Source organism: Eurytemora carolleeae, unplaced genomic scaffold (genome assembly GCF_000591075.1).
Source record: "Eurytemora carolleeae unplaced genomic scaffold, Eaff_2.0 scaffold1153, whole genome shotgun sequence".
NCBI lineage: Eukaryota > Metazoa > Arthropoda > Copepoda > Calanoida > Temoridae > Eurytemora > Eurytemora carolleeae.
The window spans coordinates 90,735-114,101 of record NW_019397039.1 but is presented as its reverse complement, the minus strand read 5'-3'; the positions used below and the strand labels follow the sequence as shown (position 1 = coordinate 114,101).

The window sequence follows — 23,367 nt, the reverse complement described above, 5'->3', positions numbered from 1 at the left end:
ATACTGACATAAATTAGTTACTATTCCGCGAGAAATCTTGCGTCTGCGCAGTCGGACTGTAAACAGTTCCTAAACTAGTTCTTTCACAATACATTCCGTACAGATCTTCAGGGGGAGCTCAGAAATACACAGGGGCGACAAACAGACTTTCTATACGCAGCATGGCTCGCGTAACAGCGCTGTTTTTCAAGATTTTAAGTAAAAAAATAAAACAAAAGCAGCATGTTTTAATTGTTGAAGGGTTGGCTCTGTGCTCAATATTTTACAAAATTTTTATTATATTCATGGCTTGTTCTTGTCTTTAAAAAAATATACTTCCAACAGAATTTAAAATGAACGACACAAGGAAATTAATTAAACATATACGAGAAGTGCCAACAATTTTCTGTTCTCCTAGATTGTGTCTTTTCATGCATTTCTAAGTGTCTATTAATCCCTGGCTCAAAGAGATTGTCAAGTACAGTGAAACCCTTAATAACGAATACATCGAAAGAATTCATCAAATGTCGTATTCTCCACTTTCTGATAATGGAATGTTGCAAATATTTATTTTTTTAATTAAATGATTATATAGAACTCTTTAAAACTGTTCCCGCTTATTCATGGCTATTTATTTATCTTCGCAAATACTGATATTTACGTAATATAGTATAAAACTCATTGAAAAATTGTCAAGACGACATTTGATAAATTCTTTTGATGTATTCGTTATTAAGGGTTTCAGTGTACAATAGATGGCAGCAGAAAAATCGACCAACTGCGCACAACGTCACAAGTGTCAAATGTAAAAAAGACGACATGTCCTCTTATTAGTTGATATGATTTCCAAGACTCAGCTGAGATAAATGCCGTCTTTGTAGGAATACGTAGAAAATATTTACAACTCAAAATTACATAGAGTATTTTAATCTTTTTTTCTCTGTATAACCATGTGAACTAAATAGTCTGAATGAAGTATGCATATTATATCATCATACACAACAACAAAAGAAAAAAAATCTACAATAAAAATACAAAATATTTTAAATTATTTATCAAAAATAAATTGACCTTTTTGTTTGAAATTGTGAAAATTTAATCAAAATTGTTGCCTCAATACTCCTACTGCACATTTTTATTTGGGATACCCTGTATACATTATATCTATATAGATTTCCCATTAATTTCATATTTAAGCACTTTTTAAAATTTTTACAAATTTCTTATGTGATACAATATCAGTTTCAACCCTGTTATTTAGTCTAAAGAAAGTTAAATGAAAAAGTGTAAAAACAGAAAAAAAGAACACAAAAGAATTGCACCAATTTCACTGAAAGATAAGCAATATCACTTCTATTTATATTTTTTTCCGATACTTATGACGTAGAAACAGCTGTACTAAAAGTGTACGCATTCTGTGTTGCCATCTATTGTACTAGACAACCTATTTGCCCTGGCTTAGTCATATTCCCTATGTATATAAAAGTCCCCTATTACAGTCAACAGCAGTTTTTTTGGGATTTATCCACTAGTCGTAATTGTCCACTCTATAGTCCCTTAATAGTATAAGGTCTGTGCAGTCTTTATGTAGTAAGTAGTTCCTGGCAGAGGCAGTACTTGACTATCTTTCGTCTGTCCATAATCCATAATAGTCCTTCTGATCGAAGTCTTTGTTTGCCAGCAAGGGCTTATCCCTGTTTTTCTCTTATAGTCTGAAAAAGCTCTTATAGTCTGATATAATCATTATTGTATTTTTTGTTATTAGGGTTGTCAGGTTTTGTGTAACTTTAAATGATATATGTACTGTAATACTCATGAGAAGTAACATATTTACAGGTTCTTTTGAGAGAATAAATTAAGAATGAAAACCAGAAAATATTTAGAAATTCGATACGCTAAGTGCCGAAGAAAATTTTGGCATTTCTTCTTCATTGGCAAAATTGGATGAAATATGGTCAACAATCATGATCATGTTGGAGTCAAGTGAGGGGAGTGAGGGGGGGGAGCGAAACTCTGTTCGCCCCCCCCCCTCTAGTTGCGCCACTGAGTACGCACTGAAAGCTTAGTTTATGGTTTATAAAGCAATAGCTGCAGGGCCCGGCGTTGCCCGCGAAAAAAAAAAATATTTTGAAAAAAAATAAAAAAAGATTTTGAGGAAAAAAATTTTTTTTTTTGCCTATAACACCCCCCGGCCACCCAAAATATCATGGCCCAATTGGTCCAGCTGTTTGGCCGGCTATAGGCAACATATAAATGAATGTCTGGTTTTACAATATAGATTAAATTTAAGATCTATTTTGTATTCTCTCTGAGGTATTCCCATAAAAACGGGAATTTAAAATAAAACAATTATAAAATGTCATTATAGTCTTTTTTATGCAAAATATTGCGATTAATACCTAAAGATCAAGAAATAATTTTTTTGTTTATGCTATTCGCCTCTATTGAGACACAGAGAGATGGGCACGTTCGGTCTTTTTTATTTTCGTTCGTTCATCGTTCGTAAACAACCCCTTTTGTTAGTTTTTTATTTTGTTCATTCTCAAAATTATCGTTCATTTTCCATCTATTTCGGTTGTTTTCTCACTGAACGTTCGTTCAGTAAAAGCATTAGCTCAGTAAAATCGTTCGTTAAATAAGATTGTTCGTTCAGTTAAAAGATCCATTATAATATAAAAAGTAATTGTTCCAAAAAATCATTCGTTCAGTAAAAAAAACGACTTATTTGTAAAGTTTGTTTGAAGAATTGTAAAAGGTATGTTTTTTCAGTTGCTTTTAAAAAGAAGTTTTCATTTCTCTGAATGATCCAAGTAGTTTGTCCATGCTCGTTATTTTCTGAATGACATATTGCTAGCAAAAACAACTTGTTTGCTTGTTTTACAAAGGAAAACATATTGTTTTGTCATCAGGGACATTGAAAGAAGAATTGTGGAGGCTGGACTGCAGACAACAAATAACACTTTACGAGTGTGGCAAGAAGATTTCCCAAGTAAATATCCAAACCTCTTGATTCATTCTTGGATTTAATGCCACATTATGAATAATAATACAAAATATTTTCAACATAGTTTTATTAAAAATGTGCATTTTTGAAACCATGCGATTTTTTGTATTATTAAACACATGAAACAAAATAACCTTTAAGATACAGGGTGTCCCAATAAACATGGGAATTTAGTGACAAATTAGATATAGTCTTTTTAAATGCTAATTCTTAACAATGACCACCTCGAATTTGTAACTGAATTTCCATGTTTATTGGGACACCCTGTACAAAAGATCTATAATAATTGTTTTCATTTTAAGTTCTTCAATATTGTTTTGCCAACAACTTTTAGCAAAACATATAAAAAAGTTTAAATTAGCACCCCCCGCCCCCCAAAAAACGTTTTATCAAAGTTTTGTTAAAACTTAAAATCCATGTACAAACCAAGCATTTAAATGTTATTAAACCAAATTCTTTTATTTTTGTTTTATATTTTAAGTCTTGCATTTGATTGTAGTTGAAAATCAAGTTTTTACCAGTTTTAAATTTTAGGTTTGCATGATATATTTCAACATTTATTTAATTAATTTTTAATATTTAATGTTAACTTATATCAAAGTTTGCTTAAATCATGCAAATTTGCGCCAATGTTACCAGAGGGCAGCGGCTTATTATTATAATTACCCTATAAGGCCTCGAATACGTGAATTTTGAAATAACCACTTAAAATAAAAACCTCAAATAATTGATTATTTTACAGAAAAAATATGATAAATATAGTAAGGTTATTATAGATGCTATGACGTGTTTAAAATCTTTACTTAGTGCTGCATTTGTCTATATATTAAGCATTTAAAAGATAAGATATTTAGCTGAAAGACCAAAAAGGTGCAAACAGGAACTACGGGTGAGCGGGCTGCTGCTAATCCATACTGTGATCACTCTCCACTAAACGCTACTATATCTTCGGTTAGTATAATTCCTGCAGAACGCACCGAAAGCTTAGTAGAGGGTGAGATGTGAGTTGCGGAATGGAAGACTAAGAAAACAGGTGCCGCGTCCCAACCCCTTCAGCACATATTTAGCCAATTCTACATTATTGTGTACCTCTCACGTGGATTTAACGGTTCTGTCAATATTCCAGAAAGCTGTGGCTTCCGATCACAATTTTTCTTAAACACTTTTTTGTCAACATATACATTTTGAATGAAAAAGTATAAAATAAACAAATCCGTAAGGTAAAAGATTGTTGAATTATAGACCAAAACACGTTTGATTTCCAATCGAAGAAGCCGAATTCTGCTCACTCTGGTTAGTCTGGTGTGCTCTTCATTCAATTGTTTTCAAGGCAGACCTCAAAATATTCAGCATTCACAGATATGCTCCTTCCCTTACAGGTTCTGTTACTCTGCATACATTATGCTCCATACCAGGGGATTATGTAGCTAATGAGTTGTCCTGTTTTGCAGTTAGTAGACTAAATTTATGCTGTACAACTTACTCCAGCTGAAAACTCATAGACATGAGCCCAATGCTTCAAATGAACTAAAGTTTAAGTGCTTGTTGAAAATATAATGCTTTACTGATCATTTTTATATTTGGGATTGTTGCCCTAATTTTATGTAATTTATAAACGTTTTTAATCTAGCATGTCAGATTCCTGAAGACCCTTTGAACGGTAGGTTTGACTGCTACATGAACATTAGAACAGGTAAAATTGGATCAATAAAGTGCATCAACAGTCTTCAGATTTAAAAACTTTGTTTCAAATTTCTAGTAGCTTCTCGTAATCCAATCAGGGTTCACTCACCTTTTTGGTGACTTCTTAGGACCAATAGATTGCAATAGTGGCAGGATCTATCTATACATCTCTATCCATGCAAATTTTATAAACCAAAGAGATTCACATGTAATTTTGCAACAAAGACTTGCTGAAAACTATAAAAGTTATTAGGAGACTTTTTTTAGAAAAATGTTTTCTTGTTTGCACACCAGGGTTTGTTCCACGGTTATTTCGAGGTATGATTCTAATGACAAATCATTCAAAATAGCTCAGATTATTGCATATTTCCAATACTTGTATAGATATTCGAAATTGTAATATGTTATTTGGTGCATATATAGGAATGCAGATAGTACATGTTTAAAGGCAAATTTTCAAATTGTTTTGAAACTTACACTTCTTTAACTCAAATTGCTTGTGATTCCTTATTTGTAATATCTCATGCTTTGTAGTTGAATAAAATATGAAATTTGAACTCAAATCCCAAACTAATGAAGAATTTGCTCATATTTAAGGCACTTACTGCAAAGAACAAGGAAAAACTGGTGAATGGAATGTGAGCATCTCTAGTATGGATTGCATACCAACCACAACAATAGTTGTAATAGGAGGACACTTTAAGGTACAAAACACTAAGCTTAACATTTAAAAAAATTCTATTTCTTAGATCAAAAACAAATAATTGGTTTAAAACTCAAGTCCACCTTGATATTTTATATTTTCTCATTATTAACTGTTGATGGAAGAGACTACAAAAAGGAACTGACCTTTTTTGTGGATTATGTTATTTTCAGATTAAATTGTAGATACAAATCTTTTCAGGACCATCTCGATCGTGTTTTTAAGCCCTATCAGCCAGAGGAACTAAGATTTAGAACCGGGACTCCTTTTTACAGACCAACAGCTCAATATTTCAGGCAAGATATCTATCAGAATATGTTTAAAGGGACTGAAAGCTTTATTTCAAGTGACCCTTAATAAAGGACAAGATGGCAATTTCCCGATTTACAATGGTACCCTTGAAACCTTTGTCTGATCCAAGTATGAAATAGATATCCATTTTTTTGTTTCTTAAAACTATTTATTTTCTTCCGGGGTTTTTCTGCATAAAAAGATTTGCGCATTGTTTACCAATAAGAGACAATGGAAAAATGATCAGAATTAATCCCTTTACGAGTAGTAAAAAGGATAGGAGCTTCCACATGTTTGACCAAATAAAAGTTTTAAGGGCATTGTGGTAAATAAGGCATTTCCTTCAAGGGTCTCTAGAAATTACTCTTACGGACTGTAAAATGAATGTTTACACCTTAGTAAATTACATTATTGATATGATTGAACTATTTAAGGGGAAAACTGCTAATTAGTGGAGGTTTCTACACAAAGAATATGATGCATCATTACAACAGTAGTTCTAAAGGAAAAATTTGCATCATAAAACGGTTTAAAGTTTGTAGATATTATATTATAATTATGAAAATGCTGTGCAGTTGATTTTAATAGTTATGGACGTGATTTAAATTGCACTGTTAGGAACATAGAAATAAAGTTGAATACATTTCATAAAATCCTAAATTTCCATGGATTTTCTAAAAATTTAGCTAGTGAACGCACACAAAAAATGTACCTTATATTGAAAACAGATACACTTCCCCAACACTGACTCCGTTAACACTCTCAACACTCCCCAGACACTCCCAAAAGTTTCCTAACACTCCCCAAACTCCCCATACTCCCTACACTTCCCCATCACTCCTGACACTTCACCAATACTCCCAACACTCCCCATTCTCCCCTAACACTCCCCACACTTCCCCAACACTCCCCACACTTCCTCAACACTCCCCACACACTCCACACTCCGCAAACACTTTTGCAATCTTGCCAGGCTACATTTTTTGCATATGTAATCATTTACACCCTAATCATTAGCAACCTAATCATTAACACACAGCAAATGTCTTTTAAAATGGAAAAGTTTTGAAATAACAAGCGTAAAACAAAAGTAGCTGCATGCTGAAAGCTCTTGTTAACAAATTAAAAAAATTAAGAACATGCTATAATATAAGTATATTACTTATTATTCAGAACTGTTAGTATATTACTGTAAGGAATAGTGATATTGTGATTTCAACGGCTTCTCGTTTTCAAGCGCAATATTACTACTGCAGTATTGGACATTTTTTCTCAGTGTAGGGCAAAAAGAATTAACCAGACTTTTTCGTATTTTTATCATATTTAATTTATAAATGAGACCCAGCAATCCACAAATTTAAAGATCAAAATCAATTCTGGATAAAAGATCAAATTTTTAAACAGCATTGAATCCCTTTCTGAATCTCAAATCTTTTCATGAGATTGGTACAACGGTTGTTGTTCATGACAAACTCTATACTTTAGGTAAGTTTAAATTCAGGTAATTTCAAAGTACTGAAGCATCATGTAATAAATTTTGGGGCTATATCAGTATATTGACTCTGACCGGCCAACCCAGTCAACTCATATTTAACTGTATCAATAAATTAGTATAATATCAATTGTTGTTTCAAACAGACAGACAGAGCCAGGGTTTTTGCTATAGATTTAGAGTCTTGAAGACTGAATATTAGAGTTAGAGTCAAGTATAGAGAGATTGATCGGGACCTAGATCGTTATATTTACTGGTGGCAGCGTTGGGATAACCTATGACCCAGATCTAGATTCCCGAGACTCTGAAAGTATTCTCGTAAAAGAGTAAAGTGAAAACCTGGTTTAACAGGTTAGCCAAAGAAACTTTAGCGGGAGACAATTTACCCAAGAGTGAACCAAGAGTGGCTACAGGAAATACAGTGGCAACTTTTCAAGGATACCCAAACTTTCCCAGCGACGATTCTGGATCGGAAGTAGAGATGGAGGGACCACCTACCCAAGTGGCGGACGGCTTGGCGGAGATGAGGGAGCAGTTCCAGATGCTCCTGGCGAAGTAAGCGGCGACTGAGAAGAAGCTGGCCGATATTCAGAGGAAGGATACGGATCAAGCATTCTCCAAGACATGGTCAGAGACAGCTACTCCAGAAACACAAGATCCGATTGGTAGAGTAATTGCGCTGCTTGATCTTCCTAAGCAAGAGGATTTGCAAGAGTATTATGTGAGCTTGCTAAAGGCGGAGAGGGCAGCTGGGAGAGCTACACTCAATATGTACGCAGAGCTGAGTAAGGCGGAAGCTGCATATGAGAAGAAGTTGCGAATTTTAGCAGTGTTGCCCCACCCTATAATGGCAACCCTGGCAAAGTGTTGACTGGTGTAATGAATTGGAGAAACATCTATCAAGGTACAAGTGTGAGATGATCCCCAATGATGTGATAAAGCGGATGCTAATAGATTGTATAGAGGGAAAGGCACAGTCAGAGGTAGTATTGTAGAGACCTGATGGATTAGCTTTCGAAAAATACGAGATTGGTGATTTCTTCCAAGAGTTATTAAAGAAGTTCATGTACGAGAAGGATGAGGAGGGCAAGAAGATGGAGTACATGGCCAGAAGGCAGGTTAGGAACGAAGATGCTCGACAATATTAAACTGACAAGTTGAGATTATTTGTTCAAGCTTATTCCCCAGCTAGGAGAAGTCTGGTTGAGTTCAAGAATGCAATGTTGCTAGGGCTATATAATGCAGAATTGAGGAAAACCTGTTTGATGTTCATGCCTAAGGAAATTAAGCATGAAAGGGAGATTAAGGCAGTCTTGGATCATCAGTTATTTAATTGAGGACGTACAACCTAGACCCAAGGGCTCCCGCCCAGGATATGGGGGGACTGCAGAGCATTTATGGGTATGTTAAGAGCGAGATCAACAAGGCCAACAAGATGTTGAAGACAGGACAGGTGCCTATGGACGTCAATGCCATGCCTGGGTTGGTGGAGGACGTGTCTGATATCCAGGATTTGAACGCAGAGGACAGGATAAATGCTTTGCAGAGTGCAGATGTGTGTTATTTTTGTAAAAAACCTGGACACCAACAGAAAGATTGCAGGAAGTTTGATGAGTGGAAAAAGAAGAATCCTAACAAGAAGTATGGAAGTAACCCTGGTAGTACTATCTCCGGCCCCTCAATCTCCTGTTATAATTGTGGGAAAGATAGCTCAGTATCATTTTGCCTAGTACAAGTTTGCCTAGTACACTTTCACCTAGTACATGTTCGCCTAGTTCAAGTTCGCCTAGATAACATTTTGCCTAGATAACCTTTTGCCTAGACAACATTTCGCCTAGATAACATTTTGCCTAGATAACATTAGAGAGTAATTTTCGCCTAGATTAACATTCTTCAAATTAACCAGCTTTTGGAACAAAAATACGCAATTTTTACTGTTAATATTTCACAATTTTTTTTTGTAGTTTAAGTCATTCAGTTTTCTACTGACATTGATGTCAACATGACGTCCTTAATTCAGGCAGGGAAAACCAAAAGAGGCAGACCAGCCATAATTGATAATCAACATTTCTCATATGTCTCCAATGGACCTGGTAGTCAGAAAGTTTATAATTGGCGCTGTTCAAACAGAAAATGTGATGCCACCTTAGGAACAAGGAAATCGAGTGGAAACCTGGGATACTCTGCCAAGTAACCAACATGGAAATCAGCTGATGAAAAAGTCTGCATAGAAAACTGAATCAGCAGTCTTGTTTAAGTATGCAGGGGTTCAGGGAGCTACTCCATCAACAGTTCTCCAGGAAATTAGCTACAACATGCTTTCATCAAACTTTCCTGGACAATTGAGTAGTTCATCAACTGCTGGTGCCATCAGGATGAAGTTGTGGCGCCAGAGACAAGTTATCAGTCCAAGACCTAAACTCCCTTCTACATTTGAGGAGTACATGGACACTGACATTCCTAACAAGTTTACCAAGGCAGCTGATGGGGGTGAATTTCTGATTTACAAAGATTGGATTGATGTGGAATGTACACAATCTATGGCAATATTTATGAGCAAATGGGCAGTTGAGATTCTTAAAACACACAAGACTTGGCTATTTGATGGGACCTTTAAGTCTGCCCCAGTACCCTTTTCTCAGGTAAACTTTTAGATCTAAATATTGTTTTTTAACATTTTTTTACACTTATAGACATATATAGAGTAATAATTCTTAGGTATATATTGGTATGGCAGCATCTGAGATAGGAGGAAAGGGTAAACCTTGTGTCTTTGGTCTCCTTCCTAACAAGAAAAAAGAAACCTATGACATATTCTTCAACAAGATAAAGAAGCATGTTGGGGAGCAAAACTGTCCTAAAACAGTCATCTCAGATTTTGAGCAGGCTGTGTTCTCTAAGTGTGCTAGTGTTTCCAACCGTGAGCCACAAAGGTTGCAGATTTCATCACAACGCTGCAGTTTGGAAGAACCTGGGAGATCATCATCTTCAGGAACTGTTTAATCAGAATCCCAGGTTCCAGTAACTAATCTATCTGATGTATACACTCTGCTACGTACCTGTGGATCAGGTGAAAAGCTATTATGATGAAGTGATCATTCCCCAGGTTCAAGAAGGAGTTGATCATGATCAAGAATGGGAGGATTATGATCAGGAGATTGATCGTTTTGGGTACTACTATTCACAGACTTGGATTGAAAAACGGGGTGGGAGGAGAGCATTGTTCCCACCCTGTCTTTGGAACCAGTACAGCACAGTTCTAGAGGATGGAATGGAAACAAACAATATGCTGGAATCCTTTAATCGTACCTGGAATTTATTGTCTGGGTACAGTCCAAATGTTTGGCACATTCAGGACCAGTTTGTCAAACAAGATGCTGATGCAAGACGAGCATTTCTTTCTAATTCAGTTGGCCAGGATATGGCTGATAATACAAGCAGAAAGCAGAGAGCCAAGGATGCAAAACAGAGGGTTAAACTGGTGGTACTGCAGGGTAGCCAACATAAAATTTTAGTTCAAAGCCAAATTTTTTTTTTTTACAGCCACTTTACAGCCATTTCTTAAAACTTAAAATACACCCTATTTCAGTGTTTTTTCACCCCTACTAAATTGCCTGTGTGATATATTTACTGTATTTCAACAAAACAGCACATCTTTTAATGTCATTTCATCTGAAATTAAAGAATTATTTACGTTTCTAAAGAAGTAGGCTAGCTACTTCTCTATGGCAAAATAACACTTTAGATTGTCACGATTTAATTATTGAATACTAATAAGGTTTACTGCTGAAAAAAGCCAAATTTTATATTTACTTGAAATCTTTTAGTACCAAAGGAATTGAGTCTTTGTCACAAACTCTTTCTTTCTAATCCCTATATCTTTGGAACCCAATGACGTTAACCTTCGATATTTCAAACTTATATTATTTGATCTAACAGAGGTCATAGTTTGAAATGTCAAAGATCTAAGACATTGGCTTCCAAAGATATAAGGTTTATAAAATCAGAGTTTGTGGCAAAGACTCAATTCCTTATCTCTTAAAAACATTTAAATAAAATCCAACAAAGTGATAAAATGCCATTCCTGAAGATATTCTCATCCCCTTCTTCATCAACACCATCTTCAAGTCTAACCACTGGCAGGTACATGGTGAAGTTCATACTTCTTATCATGTCTTCCTTGACTTGAAAGTGTTTGCAGCACATATCTCTAACCTGAAGGTGAGATTTGATGGTAAGTAGAGCATCTAGCATTGGAACCTTCAATCTATTTCTCTGTTTATTCTTAATGAAAGTACTTGACTAAAAACTCTTTCCACAACAGCTGTAGAGATTGGAATGGACAGACATGACAGAGCATAGGCAGCTAACTCAGTGAACATGAGATCTCCATTCCTCTTATAGCTCCTTACTCCACTCCAGAATTGAGCCATCTCACTTGGCATAGGCTGTAAAAAATCATTCATATAATTAAACAACAGAGTATATACAAATAATTTAATCTTACAAAAATTTATTTTTAATTAAGAATTATAAATGTAAATATCCTCATGTTTTCAGTTTTTACAATTATCAATGTCAATTTCACCTGTAGAATATCAGACCAGGGTATCTGGTCTATAAGCCGGTATTGGGTTTCTAACTTTTCAATGTCTCTTCCATTCAAGGTTAAGAACTTCTGAAAGGGTAAAGCTCTAAAAGGTGGCTTAGACTCAGAGAGCACAGCTAGTGGTGTTAACTTCTTTAGATCCTTAAAATCAAAGCTGAATGTAATGAGTTAAAAAATACTTTTACGTTGCTTTAATTAAATCAATTGTTTCAATATGTATGAAAATTTAAAATTAATTAATGTTCAATAAAGCTTTCAAATTTCCTTGAATATGTTTTCATTGTCTGGAAGCCTCTTCTCCACCTCATGGCTGAGTTTTATGAGGAAACTCATGCACATGACTTTAACTTCATGAACCTGCCTTTCATCTAACTTGGACTTGTGCAGAGCATCATCCAAACAGTACCCAAAGTCAATGTTTTCCAGTTTCAGTCGGTGTCCATTGGTTTCAAAAATTCTGGCTTTGAGGACTTTGTGTAGAAGAACAAGGTCTTGAATTGGACCATCCACCTCCCCTGATGTGTGAAACTTGCTGTTGACACGTTCAAACTCCTGGATTACAGGAACCAGAAAAATAACATACATTAAATTCCTTTCATTGTTGAGTTCCTGAAGAATAGTACGAAGTTTGTACCGTACATCTGATCCAGCATTCTCCAGGGCACACATAAAGTAGGCCTTCAGTTCTTCCCAGTTCACCTTTAGGTTGTATAAGACCTTACCCCTAACTAGCCATAGAGTTTGAGAAAACTTAGTGAAGGGAGATGGAACAGAATAATCTCCTGATGGATGCATAACACTGAACAGGGTTGTATAGGCATCCCTCCTGAGACTACTCTTATTAAAATGGTTTGGTATTTCTTGGAGCAAATACCCTACAGAGGAAGGCATGGCATCGAAAGCTTGAGCCACACACAAGTCAAGAGAGTGGCAGGTACACTTAATCTGTATTACACTTGGATTGGAGGCCTTAATCCTTGACCAAACTGAATTTAATTTTCCAGAAACATTATTGGCCCCATCACTTCCAAATCCCACCATATTGTTAACATCTAGGTTCCATGCAGTTAAGACTTCCATTATATGATTGAATAACTCTTCTCCTTTAGTCCCAAGCACTTCCACAGTGTCCAGATACTCGTCAACAACTTTGTTAAGTTCACTGTTGAAATATCTTATGCAAATACAAAGAAGTTTACTGGAACTAACATCAGTGCTTTCATCGATGAGAATAGAATAACCCCTTCCTTCTATACTTGCTTTCAATGCAGATTTAAGGGACTTTGCAACAACCTAAAGAAATCATTCCTTATTAATCTATTTCTGAAGGAGTATTATAAAATGTTTTCTGAAGAATTAAATTTAGTAAAAAAGTGTGCCTCATTTAATTAAAATTAACAATGTGAGTACTAACCTTGGAAATTATCTTTCCACATTTAGTGCGGTGCAGTTTTGTATTCTCCCAAACACTTCCAGTCCCTTCCGACTTTACAATTTCTGCAATGTGGTCGACAGACTTGATAGCTGTATGACAGGCAACTGAGACTGCAAGTCTAATTTCAGCCTTTTTGATCTGTTTGTCTTTTTTACTATGTTTTATTACAGGAAACGGAATAGAAGTCTGAACAAAATAAGGTTCAATTAACTTAACATGAGTGCAAGCTTTCAGATGGTAAATAAGAAATCCGCAGTAATTTCCTAGAATACAATTTTTAGACCCCCTATCTCATATGTAACACATGGACATAATTTGTCATATTGAAGTTTTAAATATACCTGATTTTTGGGGTTGTTTGGAGCATTTGAAAGATGGCTTTTAGAGGTACCATGGCTAGCCAGTGTGCTGAGCTTAGGCTCTATTGTTTTTTTACAATATGTACAGTAGGCATACTCGGAAAGGCCTGAAGAATAAATAGAATAAAAAGTTTATCATGCTTTTAAGTTGGTTTTATCATCCCTTCAAAAGATGCTTAAAAACTAAGATATTCTATAGATAATAAAGACCTGACTTACCTTCACTCTTCTGGACCCAAGGATATTTTTTTACCCATTCTCCTTTAAATTTCCTGCTGGGTACTTTGGGCATAGTGTTCTGAAATTTGAATTGATATATTTTAAGGTATAATGCTACTAATATACCAATTTCATAGATTTATTATCATTTTTAGATACCTGATACCTAATTGACTAAAATCTAACACAAATGAATAATGATACAAATTAATTAACTGTAGTATGGTAGATTTGGTCATTGATTGAGTAAAAACAAGTCAGAGTGTCTACTACTGTCTCAGTCTGTACTCTGTGTGGCTGTCAGCCTGTGAGTACGACAGTATATCTGTACTCTAATGCAAAACATGTGTACGCTGATAATTTGTACTTCATGACACTAGACATTTGAACTTGAAACTTCTAGTTCTCTCATTCTAATCAAAAAACTTAAATCTTGTATACATTTACCAAACTACAACATTGAGTAATACTAGATAGATCAGGAAATTTCTGAAAATTTGGTTTACAGCCACTTTACAGCCACAAAGCCACAAGATTTTTTTCACAGCCATTTGGAATTTTATAAAGCCACATTTGTGAAAAGTGGCTGTCGCCACAGCCACTTGGCAACCCTGGGTGGTACAAGCTTTTGCTACAATGCCTAAAACTGATTATCTGAAAATGCTGGCTCATGATCTCCAGTGAGCTAGTGCCCTTTAAGAAAAAATTTGTAAACATTATTATAATACATTTTTTTTGCTTTTAATTGAATTTCTTGAGAAAAAAGAGGAACTTTATAAATTTTTGAAAAAAAATTTTAGTGAATTTATCTAGGCAAAAATTACCTTCTAATGTTATCTAGGCAAAATGTTAACTAGGCGAAATGTTGTCTAGGCAAACTGTATTTAGGCAAAATGTTATCTAGGCAAAATGTTATCTAGGCAAAAAGTTAGTAGGCGAACATGTACTAGGCGAAAGTGTACTAGGCAAACTTGTACTAGGCAAAATGTTACTGAGACGGAAAGATGGCCATATCTTGTGGGAGTGCAGGGGGGAGAGGAGAAACCAGGGAAGGAGAGGGAATGGCGGAGCTGGAGGCGGGTAGATGGCGGAAGTGGTCAAATCCTTGGCAGCCATGCAGGAAGTTCTGAAGAAACTGGCCCCGGATTTGGTTTTTGTTGGGATGACGGACGGTCATCAACTCCAAGGATGACATAAGATAATGATTTGAATGTATTTAATAATTGTTTAATAAACAATTCTGTCAAAAATAATGTCCATGATTTGTATAAGTTAGACTCGGAAGTGAGAGATAAAGTTAGAACGGAAGTATTGGATAGTATAAATACTGGCATGAAGTTGCAAAATGACTTTAATTCAGAAGTGAGTGATAGTTTGAGGCCTAATGGCAATAAGAATAAAGGTTTTAAGGAATGGGAGAAGAATATTCTTATGCACCTGAAAAATGTAAATATAAGTGAGAGGGACAACCGTAAGACCTCCTATGTGAAGTTTAAACTATTTAAGAGAGATATATACGGTTTAGCCTTGGTAGATACAGGCAATTTATTGTAAGGTACTCTAGTGTTGAGTGAAATCTGGAAGATGATAGGGGGGAAAATGCTAGAGGAAAGTAATGCTAGAGTGAGTACTGCAGAGAAAGGTGGAAAAGGCCTGAGGGTGTTAGGGAAAGGAGAAAGGATTAAGTTTCACTTAGGTGGACTGGACCTTAGATTTGAAGTAGAGCCAATCATGATAGAAGGCCTGAATCATGCAGTAAACTTTGGGATAGAGTTTTTCTATCAGCAGGAAGTGTCCATATCCTGCACAAAGAAGGAAGTAAAGCTAGTCACTGAAATGGCAAAGAAAAGTTAACAAGATTGTGCAGTGCGTATGGGAAACTTTTTCCTTTCATGATTAAAGGCAGATGAGTAGATAGGGAGATGAAAAGATGTGAGCAAATACTTCCTGCCATGTGGAAAGCAGAGAAGAGGGCTCTGGAAGTAGGCAGTGTTAATCAGGTGGAGGAAGTGATAGAGAGGAAGTTATGGGCTGCAAAGAAAGTAACCATCCCTGCCAGAAGTGCCAGATTAGTCAAGGTGAGAACGGAAGGAAACTGGAGTGGTGCTGGAGTGGTAGAATCTTTGCCTTAAGAAGAACAGGGAAAGGGGAGAAAGGTTTCACTTCTGGATAACACATGTGACCTATCAGGCAGTGTGCAAGCTGTATATGTGGAGAATCAAGCAGAGGAATGTGTATATTTGAGTGTGGGACAAAAGTTGGGCACAGTACACAGTATGTGTATAGACCAGGAAGCCTGGGTTAAGGAGGAACTAAGGAGAAGTACAGCGCAAGATCTGAATGCAGAATATGATTTCCCCACAGAAGAGAGTAGAAGGAACTTAATCAAGGATAGTTTTAAGATAGATGAGAACGAGATTTTGAACAGGGAAGTTGAAGGAAGAGGTGACCAAACTTTTCTTGGAGAACTTTTCTACATTAGCATTACATCCTAATCATTATGGGAAGAAAGATTTATTGGAGCTGCGGATAGAACTACAGCCTGTAGCAATACCTAAAAGATCCAAGGTGAGGCCATTGAACCCAGATCAGAATGCATTTCTGAAGGAGCAATTGGATGAGTGGATCTAACTGGGGATTATAGAACATGCTAACAGTTCCTGGGCATCGCCAGTAGCTCCAGTGAAGAAGAGAGATGGAAGGACAAGATGGGTAACCGACCTGAGGCAGCTGAATGACATCACTATCAAGGATGCTTATCCCTTGACAAATATCCAGGAGAATTTTACTGAAGTTGAAGGGAGCAAAAATCTTCACTTCTATCGACGCCTGTGGTGCATATCATGCCATCCAGATAGAAGAAGTGAGTAGAGATTTTACAGCTCTTATCAGTCTGTTTGGGACGTTTTGTTACATCCGGATGGGATTTGGATTGTCATATGCCAGAAGTGTCTATAGCTGGATGTTGGACCTGGCCCTGGCGCATCTACCCGTGGAGTACTGGTTATCATACCTAGACGACATCCTGGTCTACTCCATGGATACCTGGGACCACCTAAAGCACCTGAAGAGTATTGTGGAGGCGCACACCAAGGCAGGGAAACCGAGTATTTTGGACACAAAGTAAGTCAAGGTGGAGTACAAATGTTGGATCAGTATGTTAAGGATATACAGAACTGGCCAGGTCCCACAAGTTGTAAGGAAATGTCGTCATTCCTAGACTTCACAGGTTATTACAGAGGTTTTATCCTGAGGTACTCAGCTTTGACCAACAGGATGAATAGTCTGAAGAAGCTGGAGAAATTTGTCTGGACGGAAGATATGGAGAAGGATTTCCTAGATTTGAAGGCGGAGTTTTCTGCAGGGTGGATTCAAGTTTACCCAGATTTTGATTCGGATGAGCCTTTTATTCTAACTACGGACTGGTTGTCTCTGAACATTGCAGGGGTTCTGTCTCAGAAACAGGAAGGGGTGAAGTATTCAAGATCTGTCATAAGGGCGTGGCAGGAGGACACAGGGGCGTGGCAGGAACCTTGGATATGTTTCAAAGAACATTTTTTGTGATGTCTGCTCGTGAGAAGATACGACGATTGGTAGATTGATGTAACACCTGCCTAGCCAAAGAAAGGAGTATTTAAGCCAAGAGAGGGCCTCACATGCCTAGCACAGTGGACAATGTAGGAGAGAAAGTGTTTATAGACTTAGTCTGCATGTCAGAAACAGTGAGAAAGAATTGTTATTTACTGACAGCACAGGATGGGTTTACCAGGTTTGCAAGTGCATATCCTATTTACAATAAGGAGGCAGGCACTGTGGCTAGGGTATTGATACATGAACATTTTAGTGTGTTTGGATTGCCAAATCAAATCCATAGTGATAATGGCAAAGAGTTTATCAATAAGCTATGGATTAAACTATTAAGTGAACTAAAGATTTTACATACTAAAACCCAGCCATATTATCCATCCTCTAACATCGTAGAACGATGGCATAGAACAATAGTGAGTATATTGAGAACAATGGGCAGTGAGATGCACAATGAATGGGACCTAGGTGTAAAGGCGGCTTGTTGGGCCTACAACACTACAGTGCATGGTAGTACAGGCCAGACCGTTCTTTGCAACCTTTGGGAGAGAAGCTATAGTTCCCATACATTGGGTTTACCCTATTCCCAAGCCGGATGCTGAGATGGATGTATCTGACTGGACGGAGACAATACAGGAAAGGTTCCAAACTGCCTATGCAGGGATGAGGGAGAAGCAACAGGCAGCTGTGCGTAGGAATGCACAATACTATAAGCCTATAATGAACCAGTTTAACGTAGCTCAGTGGGTATGGATTTTTGATCCCAGGGTAATCCCAGGCAGTTGTGATAAACTCAGGTCATACTGGGCGGGGCTGTATAAAATCATCAGGTTACTGGCCCCAGCACTGGCTGAAGTGATAACAGTATTTGAGCAGGGAAAGCCAAGGATTGTGAGTGTAGAATTCTGAGGGGAGAACAATGTGCACAGCTCCCCCAGTGATCCCCCCCCCCCACCCCACGTTCTAAGGAGAAGAGGAGATTAAAGAAATTCCTAATCTAGACATAGAGAAACTGACAACAGAAAGGGTAAAGAGCAGGGATGGACAGCTGGGCAGGGGTGACCACGACCAGAGGGACAGGAGGGATTTAGCTGGGCAGACTGACCATGAGACACAGCTAGAACTGAGGGATATAGAGCTGGGAGGGGCAGCTAGCCCCACCTTGGATTTAGATGGAGATGTCCAAATGCAAGGAGGGGAAGAGGGGGGGGGGCATGCTTCCACCCACTCCCAGATCCAGAGAATTTAGAAGAACAACCGCGGGTAGCCTCACCCCAACCCACAGATGTTCTACCAACACACAGCCCAGAGAACGAGATAGATATGCAGGAGGGGGTTGGGGGGGTGAAGAGGGGGCAGATAGAGCACGAGGAAATTCCAGCCAGGGAAAGTGGAGAAAGAGAGAGGGAAATAAACGAGGTTTACAAGACACCCTGCCTGTAAGTTACGAAGAGTATGATACCAGCTGGGACCAGGAGGACCAATCAAAGAAATGCAAGAAATCCGTAAATTGCCTATTGGAGCAATGTGCCTGCGGGAGGGGGGTCATCGGAGGGGGGCAGAGTTTGCAGCCAATGAGAAGACATTTGGAATGTGACGTCACGACAGTGGATGCCTGCCAGGACCAGTCTGTGACGGTACGAGAGGCAGCCGCCGCGCCAGGAGACTGAGGCAGACAAGCCGGGACGAGAGGTACCGCTGATACCAAACAGCATTCCTCACAGCTAGGAAAGGCAAGCGGGACTCAGGGCCAGGGCAGAGTGCTAGCAGCGCAGCCGGGCACCGCTGCAACAGCGTCTAATTCTAACACTGAATCAATTGCCGAGAGTCAGTCACACAGTCATATACAACCTGGAGATTGAATCTCATTAAGACCATGATCATGCTGTTGCTTATCCTAACGTCTATCATGGGCACTGAAGGAAAAGCAGACTGGAGGGAATCGCCTTTCTCCATGAATGTCTTTGATTGCAACACTCCAACTGCTATACATAAATACCACTTGCCTGAGGATTGTTCTGTTCCTTCCAAGAAGATAAAAGAAAAGCAAGCGGAGCGCGGGATGCCTGGATCCTCGGGGAGGAATATGTCCATGAGCTTCCCGGTGTGGTATGTACTGCAATTATCTCCCGTTTTCAGGGATATTGTGGTGCATACTTGCACTGGAAGTTCATGGACCTCCCCGAGGTCGAGGCGGAGCAGGAGGTGACCTTGGACCAGTGCTTGGCAGCCCGCAACAAGGGATTCTACACAGCTTGTGATGGCAAGAAGATGAAGATTGCTCCTGGAGGTACCATCATTTATCAGTATGTGGAGGATGGATCGATTACCCTCCATCTTACCAATACTTACTGCTAGGGTGTGAGTCTTCCGTTACATCAGGGAACTCTTGCCAACCAGTCATTGGTCCTGACCCAGGTGTGCTTCACGATTTCCAAGGAGGTCTACATCAGGAGCAGAGAAGGTAAAACTGCAGCAAAATATTAAAAAATTGCTCTTCCTTCTGATTGTAACCCTAACTGGTGTATTGATGGTCCCAAAGTCTAAATTCTGGATAAACAACCAGCAGCCTGTCCATTCAAGAAAATTCGTCCTGCTAGCCTGAGACCTGAGGAAAAATACTTAATGATATCTGACGAGTTGGCGATGATGTTCAAAACCACAAAAAAGGAGGTTGTGTGCTCCCTTGATGCCCACAGCTGACCCTCTACCACACCCTGGGGACAGTTTACATCACGTTTGACAAGAGAGCTGCAGGGTTGCCCGGTATCATCAGTCAGGACCTGAGGGAAGATCAGGACTAATCCCCACGCTCAAATATCTAGAACACCAGAACGCATAGTCTATGAGAGACCTCAATGAGCATGTGGATTGGGGTGGATGTGCTACTTGGATCGGTGTGGGAAATGATTGTGACTATCTTCATCCAGTCAAGAGGGAAGCTGGCCTGTTTGTCCGTAGGACTGGTGAGATAGTATATGAATACTCCTGCAGCGACAGACATCCCATCATAGTAAAGTCTACATCCGCTGGGTGGATATCAGTGTCTACACGAGTAATGCAAGTTGAGGCTCCAGAGAAGATTATAGTATAGCCCACTGAACGTATAACGATGTTATATATGTCAGAGGAACTCCGTGCCTGGGAGCAATACCATCAGTTGCCATCCTTCCAACATTCGAGAAGCCAGGGTCTTCTCAACGCGTTATGTATAGAGGAGTCCTGTTCCTACGGCTCCAGCAGTACGATGGCTGGCATGAACATTGAAGAGCTCTGGAAACTCATACAAGAGGGTAGCTTTACTGTCGTCTATCAATCCTTTTAACACTGTCCTGAAAGAAATTGAGTATTTGAAGACGTTCCTGAACACCCTGCTGATGCTGGAGTACAGCATGCTGACGATCTTAGTAATGATCAGTACCGTCTTGTACGGAGTGACTGCCACCCTCAGTGCCCTTATAACACGTTTAACCTTAAACTGGGCGAGACTGAAGAACAGAGAGAAGCCCAGGATGGATCCAATTCAGCTGGAGAGGTTGATGTCAAGCGCTGGAGAGGTTTGAGGCTGTATTGATGAGATATAGTTGTTCTCAGTAAACTATGGATCTCATCACCCTGTTCCCAAGGATTTGTAATAAATTTTGGGGCTATATCAGTATACTATCTTTATTATCTATGTTTCGTTTATCTATTAACTATGTTGTGTTTGACCCTGACCAGCCAACCCGGTCAACTCATATTTACCTGTATTAATAAATTAGTGTAGTATCAATTGTCGTTTCAAACAGACATACAGAGCCAGGGTTTTGGCTATAGAGATAGAGTCTTGAAGACTGAATATTGGAGTTTGAGTCAAGTATAGAGAGATTGATCGGGACCTAGATCGTTACAATCACATAGAAACATTTAAAACAAGTTGAAATTTAAAGCTCAATTACAAAGAAAAAAAGTGTTTTTCCAAAATAAAATTAATGATTTTTTTTTTGATCTTTTATTAAAAATCCGTCGAAAAAAAGTGCTTAGCTATAAATACATTAATATTTAAAATGAAAAGGTCAACAACAAATATCATATTCAAAAACTCTTCATGTAATTGGTACAAATGAGTTTTGGCTTATGACTTAAAAAACCAGGATCCTTAGTTTACTGTAAGTCTCACAAGACCCCAGGGAATAGTATGGTTGGTCTAGATTTAACTTGTTTCCTTGTAAGCAATGTCAAAAAAATTTTTAAATGCACCAACTTTAACAGTAAAATTTGCAAAAATTTGCTTTTCTGGAGAACAAACTGACATCTGAGAGCAATTCAGTTTACTCTATAAAGGCTGGGGGGTCTGAATAAAGACAGGGGGGGGGGGTGTCCCATGCTTACCCACCTAGAAAGTGGCCTTAGAGAATAGGTATAGGGTTTGAATGCATGTTTAAGGCCCAATTTTCAAGGCCAGCTCATTTTGTAGTATGGGTGCTAGGGAGGATTGAGTAAATGCCATAAAAAAGGTAAACATATGTAATAAATATTTTTTTCTGTTGAAAACAAATATCTAAGTGTGACACATATTTCTACATTAATTTTTCAAGGGCTTTTCAAAAATATAGTTTTTAGATCTATAGCTTTAGTCATAAAAGAGTTATGGGCTATTTTATATATTTTTTTCGCACAGACCAGACTATTTACGGCCCTTAAAAAAAAAAATCACATATAATCCTTAAAATTCCTATTTATGAAAATTCAAACAATTTCAAGGTGATAGTGTTTAAAATGAGATTGCCAAGGCAAAAAACTAGATCCTGGTTAGGGTTAAATCAATATCTGATAAAACCAATAGCCAAAAAAAAGTCTGTAGTCTAAATAAAATTTTTTATCTATTCTAGGCCCTTATACAAATTTGGCGGAGTATTACCAGGAAAATAGTAAGTAATAAGAAAAAGTCAAAATACCTTAAAACTAGAAATTTTATTTTTAATTGAGGTCGGGCATATGTTTTTTTTTTTGAAGTCGTTTGTTCTATTCATTCCTGTGGAAAAGCGATCATTCCCAAGGAACGGTTAGTTCCAACCGTTTTTAAAATAAAATCTAAGGTAGCTGTTTGTTCTAGCAGTTTTAGAGCAAACTTTGTTCAAATAAAAATGTTTCATTTTCGCTTTTAGCCATTATTTTTTTTCAAAAATGGCTAATCTATTTTGTTAACGATTTTAGAATTAACGGTTTTTTAACTAACTCTTCTGTAAATTTTCGAAAGCCTTCATTTCATTAACGAAACTTTGCTTCGCCCTTACGCCAAGCCCATGGCAGAATCTAGAGGTCAATTTGATCACTAGGAAATTTTGTGTTCTAATCATAAACTTTTAGATGAAGGCCAAACATTTGCAGGACCTATACTTCAATCCACTGGCTTCTATCGGTGTGCAGTTAGGTGAGAAAGTTTTCATAAATACGTTTCATTGCATTAAATGTAATGGCGATATTGTAATATTTGAAGAATGGATTGCTCATACCGCAGTTCTATCTCCGCGCTCTCTCTCTCTTTGTTCTCTGAGTCAAAGTAAAATATAGAACCAAGGATTTGTCAGTACACTCCAGGATCCCAGATAGAAAACACATTTGAGCCTTTTGCTTCCTTGTATTCCAATCTAGGCCTGGGGACTTGTACTTCATAGAAAGCTAACAGACAGTTAATAGACAGCCAACAAATAGGTTATTGACTTGCTCAGCAGAGGACACAAGAGGCAAGGCCAGCAACCTATTTCATATCATCACATACACAAGTATATCTTCAGGTTTCTCAGTATATCAGGAGAACAACATTCCTCAGTTCAACAACTGGTTCAACTACTCCAGATACTTGAGCTGATCCTACTAAGAGGGCAACTAGAGTTATAGAGCAACCTATGGATAGAGAGGTGTCTGAAGAGACTCTAAATACTCTTGTTGGTCCTACTAAGTGGGCCACTAGAGATATAAAGCAAGCATAGATCTAGAACAATCAAGTCCTACCCCAGCCCATCTAG

The 23,367-nt window shown here is 37.8% G+C and overlaps 3 protein-coding genes across 3 annotated transcripts in view; 2 read left to right on the top strand and 1 right to left on the bottom strand.

Moving 5' to 3' along the window:
* Nucleotides 1-1,930: 1,930 nt before the first annotated feature.
* The window catches only part of LOC111711337 (kelch-like protein 2), a 47,890-nt gene continuing 26,453 nt past the window's right edge, over nucleotides 1,931-23,367 (top strand). The window contains exons 1-10 of the mRNA XM_023485673.1: nucleotides 1,931-1,962; nucleotides 2,889-2,968; nucleotides 4,614-4,676; nucleotides 4,934-4,984; nucleotides 5,264-5,370; nucleotides 5,571-5,665; nucleotides 6,095-6,165; nucleotides 7,065-7,145; nucleotides 22,231-22,269; nucleotides 22,709-22,772. Coding sequence (XP_023341441.1) covers nucleotides 1,931-1,962; nucleotides 2,889-2,968; nucleotides 4,614-4,676; nucleotides 4,934-4,984; nucleotides 5,264-5,370; nucleotides 5,571-5,665; nucleotides 6,095-6,165; nucleotides 7,065-7,145; nucleotides 22,231-22,269; nucleotides 22,709-22,772 — 683 coding nt within the window. The remainder of the gene's footprint in view (nucleotides 1,963-2,888; nucleotides 2,969-4,613; nucleotides 4,677-4,933; nucleotides 4,985-5,263; nucleotides 5,371-5,570; nucleotides 5,666-6,094; nucleotides 6,166-7,064; nucleotides 7,146-22,230; nucleotides 22,270-22,708; nucleotides 22,773-23,367) is intronic.
* Nucleotides 8,948-10,473, top strand: LOC111711336 (uncharacterized). Its single transcript, XM_023485672.1, has 2 exons — nucleotides 8,948-9,794; nucleotides 9,871-10,473. The coding sequence occupies exons 1-2, from the start codon at nucleotides 9,468-9,470 to the stop codon at nucleotides 10,153-10,155; spliced, it is 612 nt and encodes a 203-aa protein (XP_023341440.1). The 5' UTR covers nucleotides 8,948-9,467; the 3' UTR covers nucleotides 10,156-10,473.
* On the bottom strand, nucleotides 11,140-14,632 carry LOC111711335 (uncharacterized). Its single transcript, XM_023485671.1, has 6 exons — nucleotides 13,775-14,632; nucleotides 13,538-13,662; nucleotides 13,176-13,382; nucleotides 12,026-13,054; nucleotides 11,741-11,902; nucleotides 11,140-11,600 (listed from the first exon to the last, which is right to left on the bottom strand). Exons 1-6 carry the CDS (start codon nucleotides 13,845-13,847, stop codon nucleotides 11,415-11,417), a joined length of 1,782 nt encoding a protein of 593 aa, XP_023341439.1. The 5' UTR covers nucleotides 13,848-14,632; the 3' UTR covers nucleotides 11,140-11,414.

Excerpts from the sequence above, each read along its gene's own strand:
- LOC111711336 (XM_023485672.1), top strand. The coding sequence starts at position 9,468 with ATGCTTTCATCAAACTTTCCTGGACAATTGAGTAGTTCATCAACTGCT. Across the intron at positions 9,795-9,870 it reads CCCCAGTACCCTTTTCTCAG|GTATATATTGGTATGGCAGC; the intron begins GTAAACTTTTAG and ends AATAATTCTTAG.
- LOC111711335 (XM_023485671.1), bottom strand. The coding sequence starts at position 13,847 with ATGCCCAAAGTACCCAGCAGGAAATTTAAAGGAGAATGGGTAAAAAAA. Across the intron at positions 13,383-13,537 it reads CAAACAACCCCAAAAATCAG|ACTTCTATTCCGTTTCCTGT; the intron begins GTATATTTAAAA and ends TATTTTGTTCAG. Across the intron at positions 13,055-13,175 it reads GTGGAAAGATAATTTCCAAG|GTTGTTGCAAAGTCCCTTAA; the intron begins GTTAGTACTCAC and ends TGATTTCTTTAG.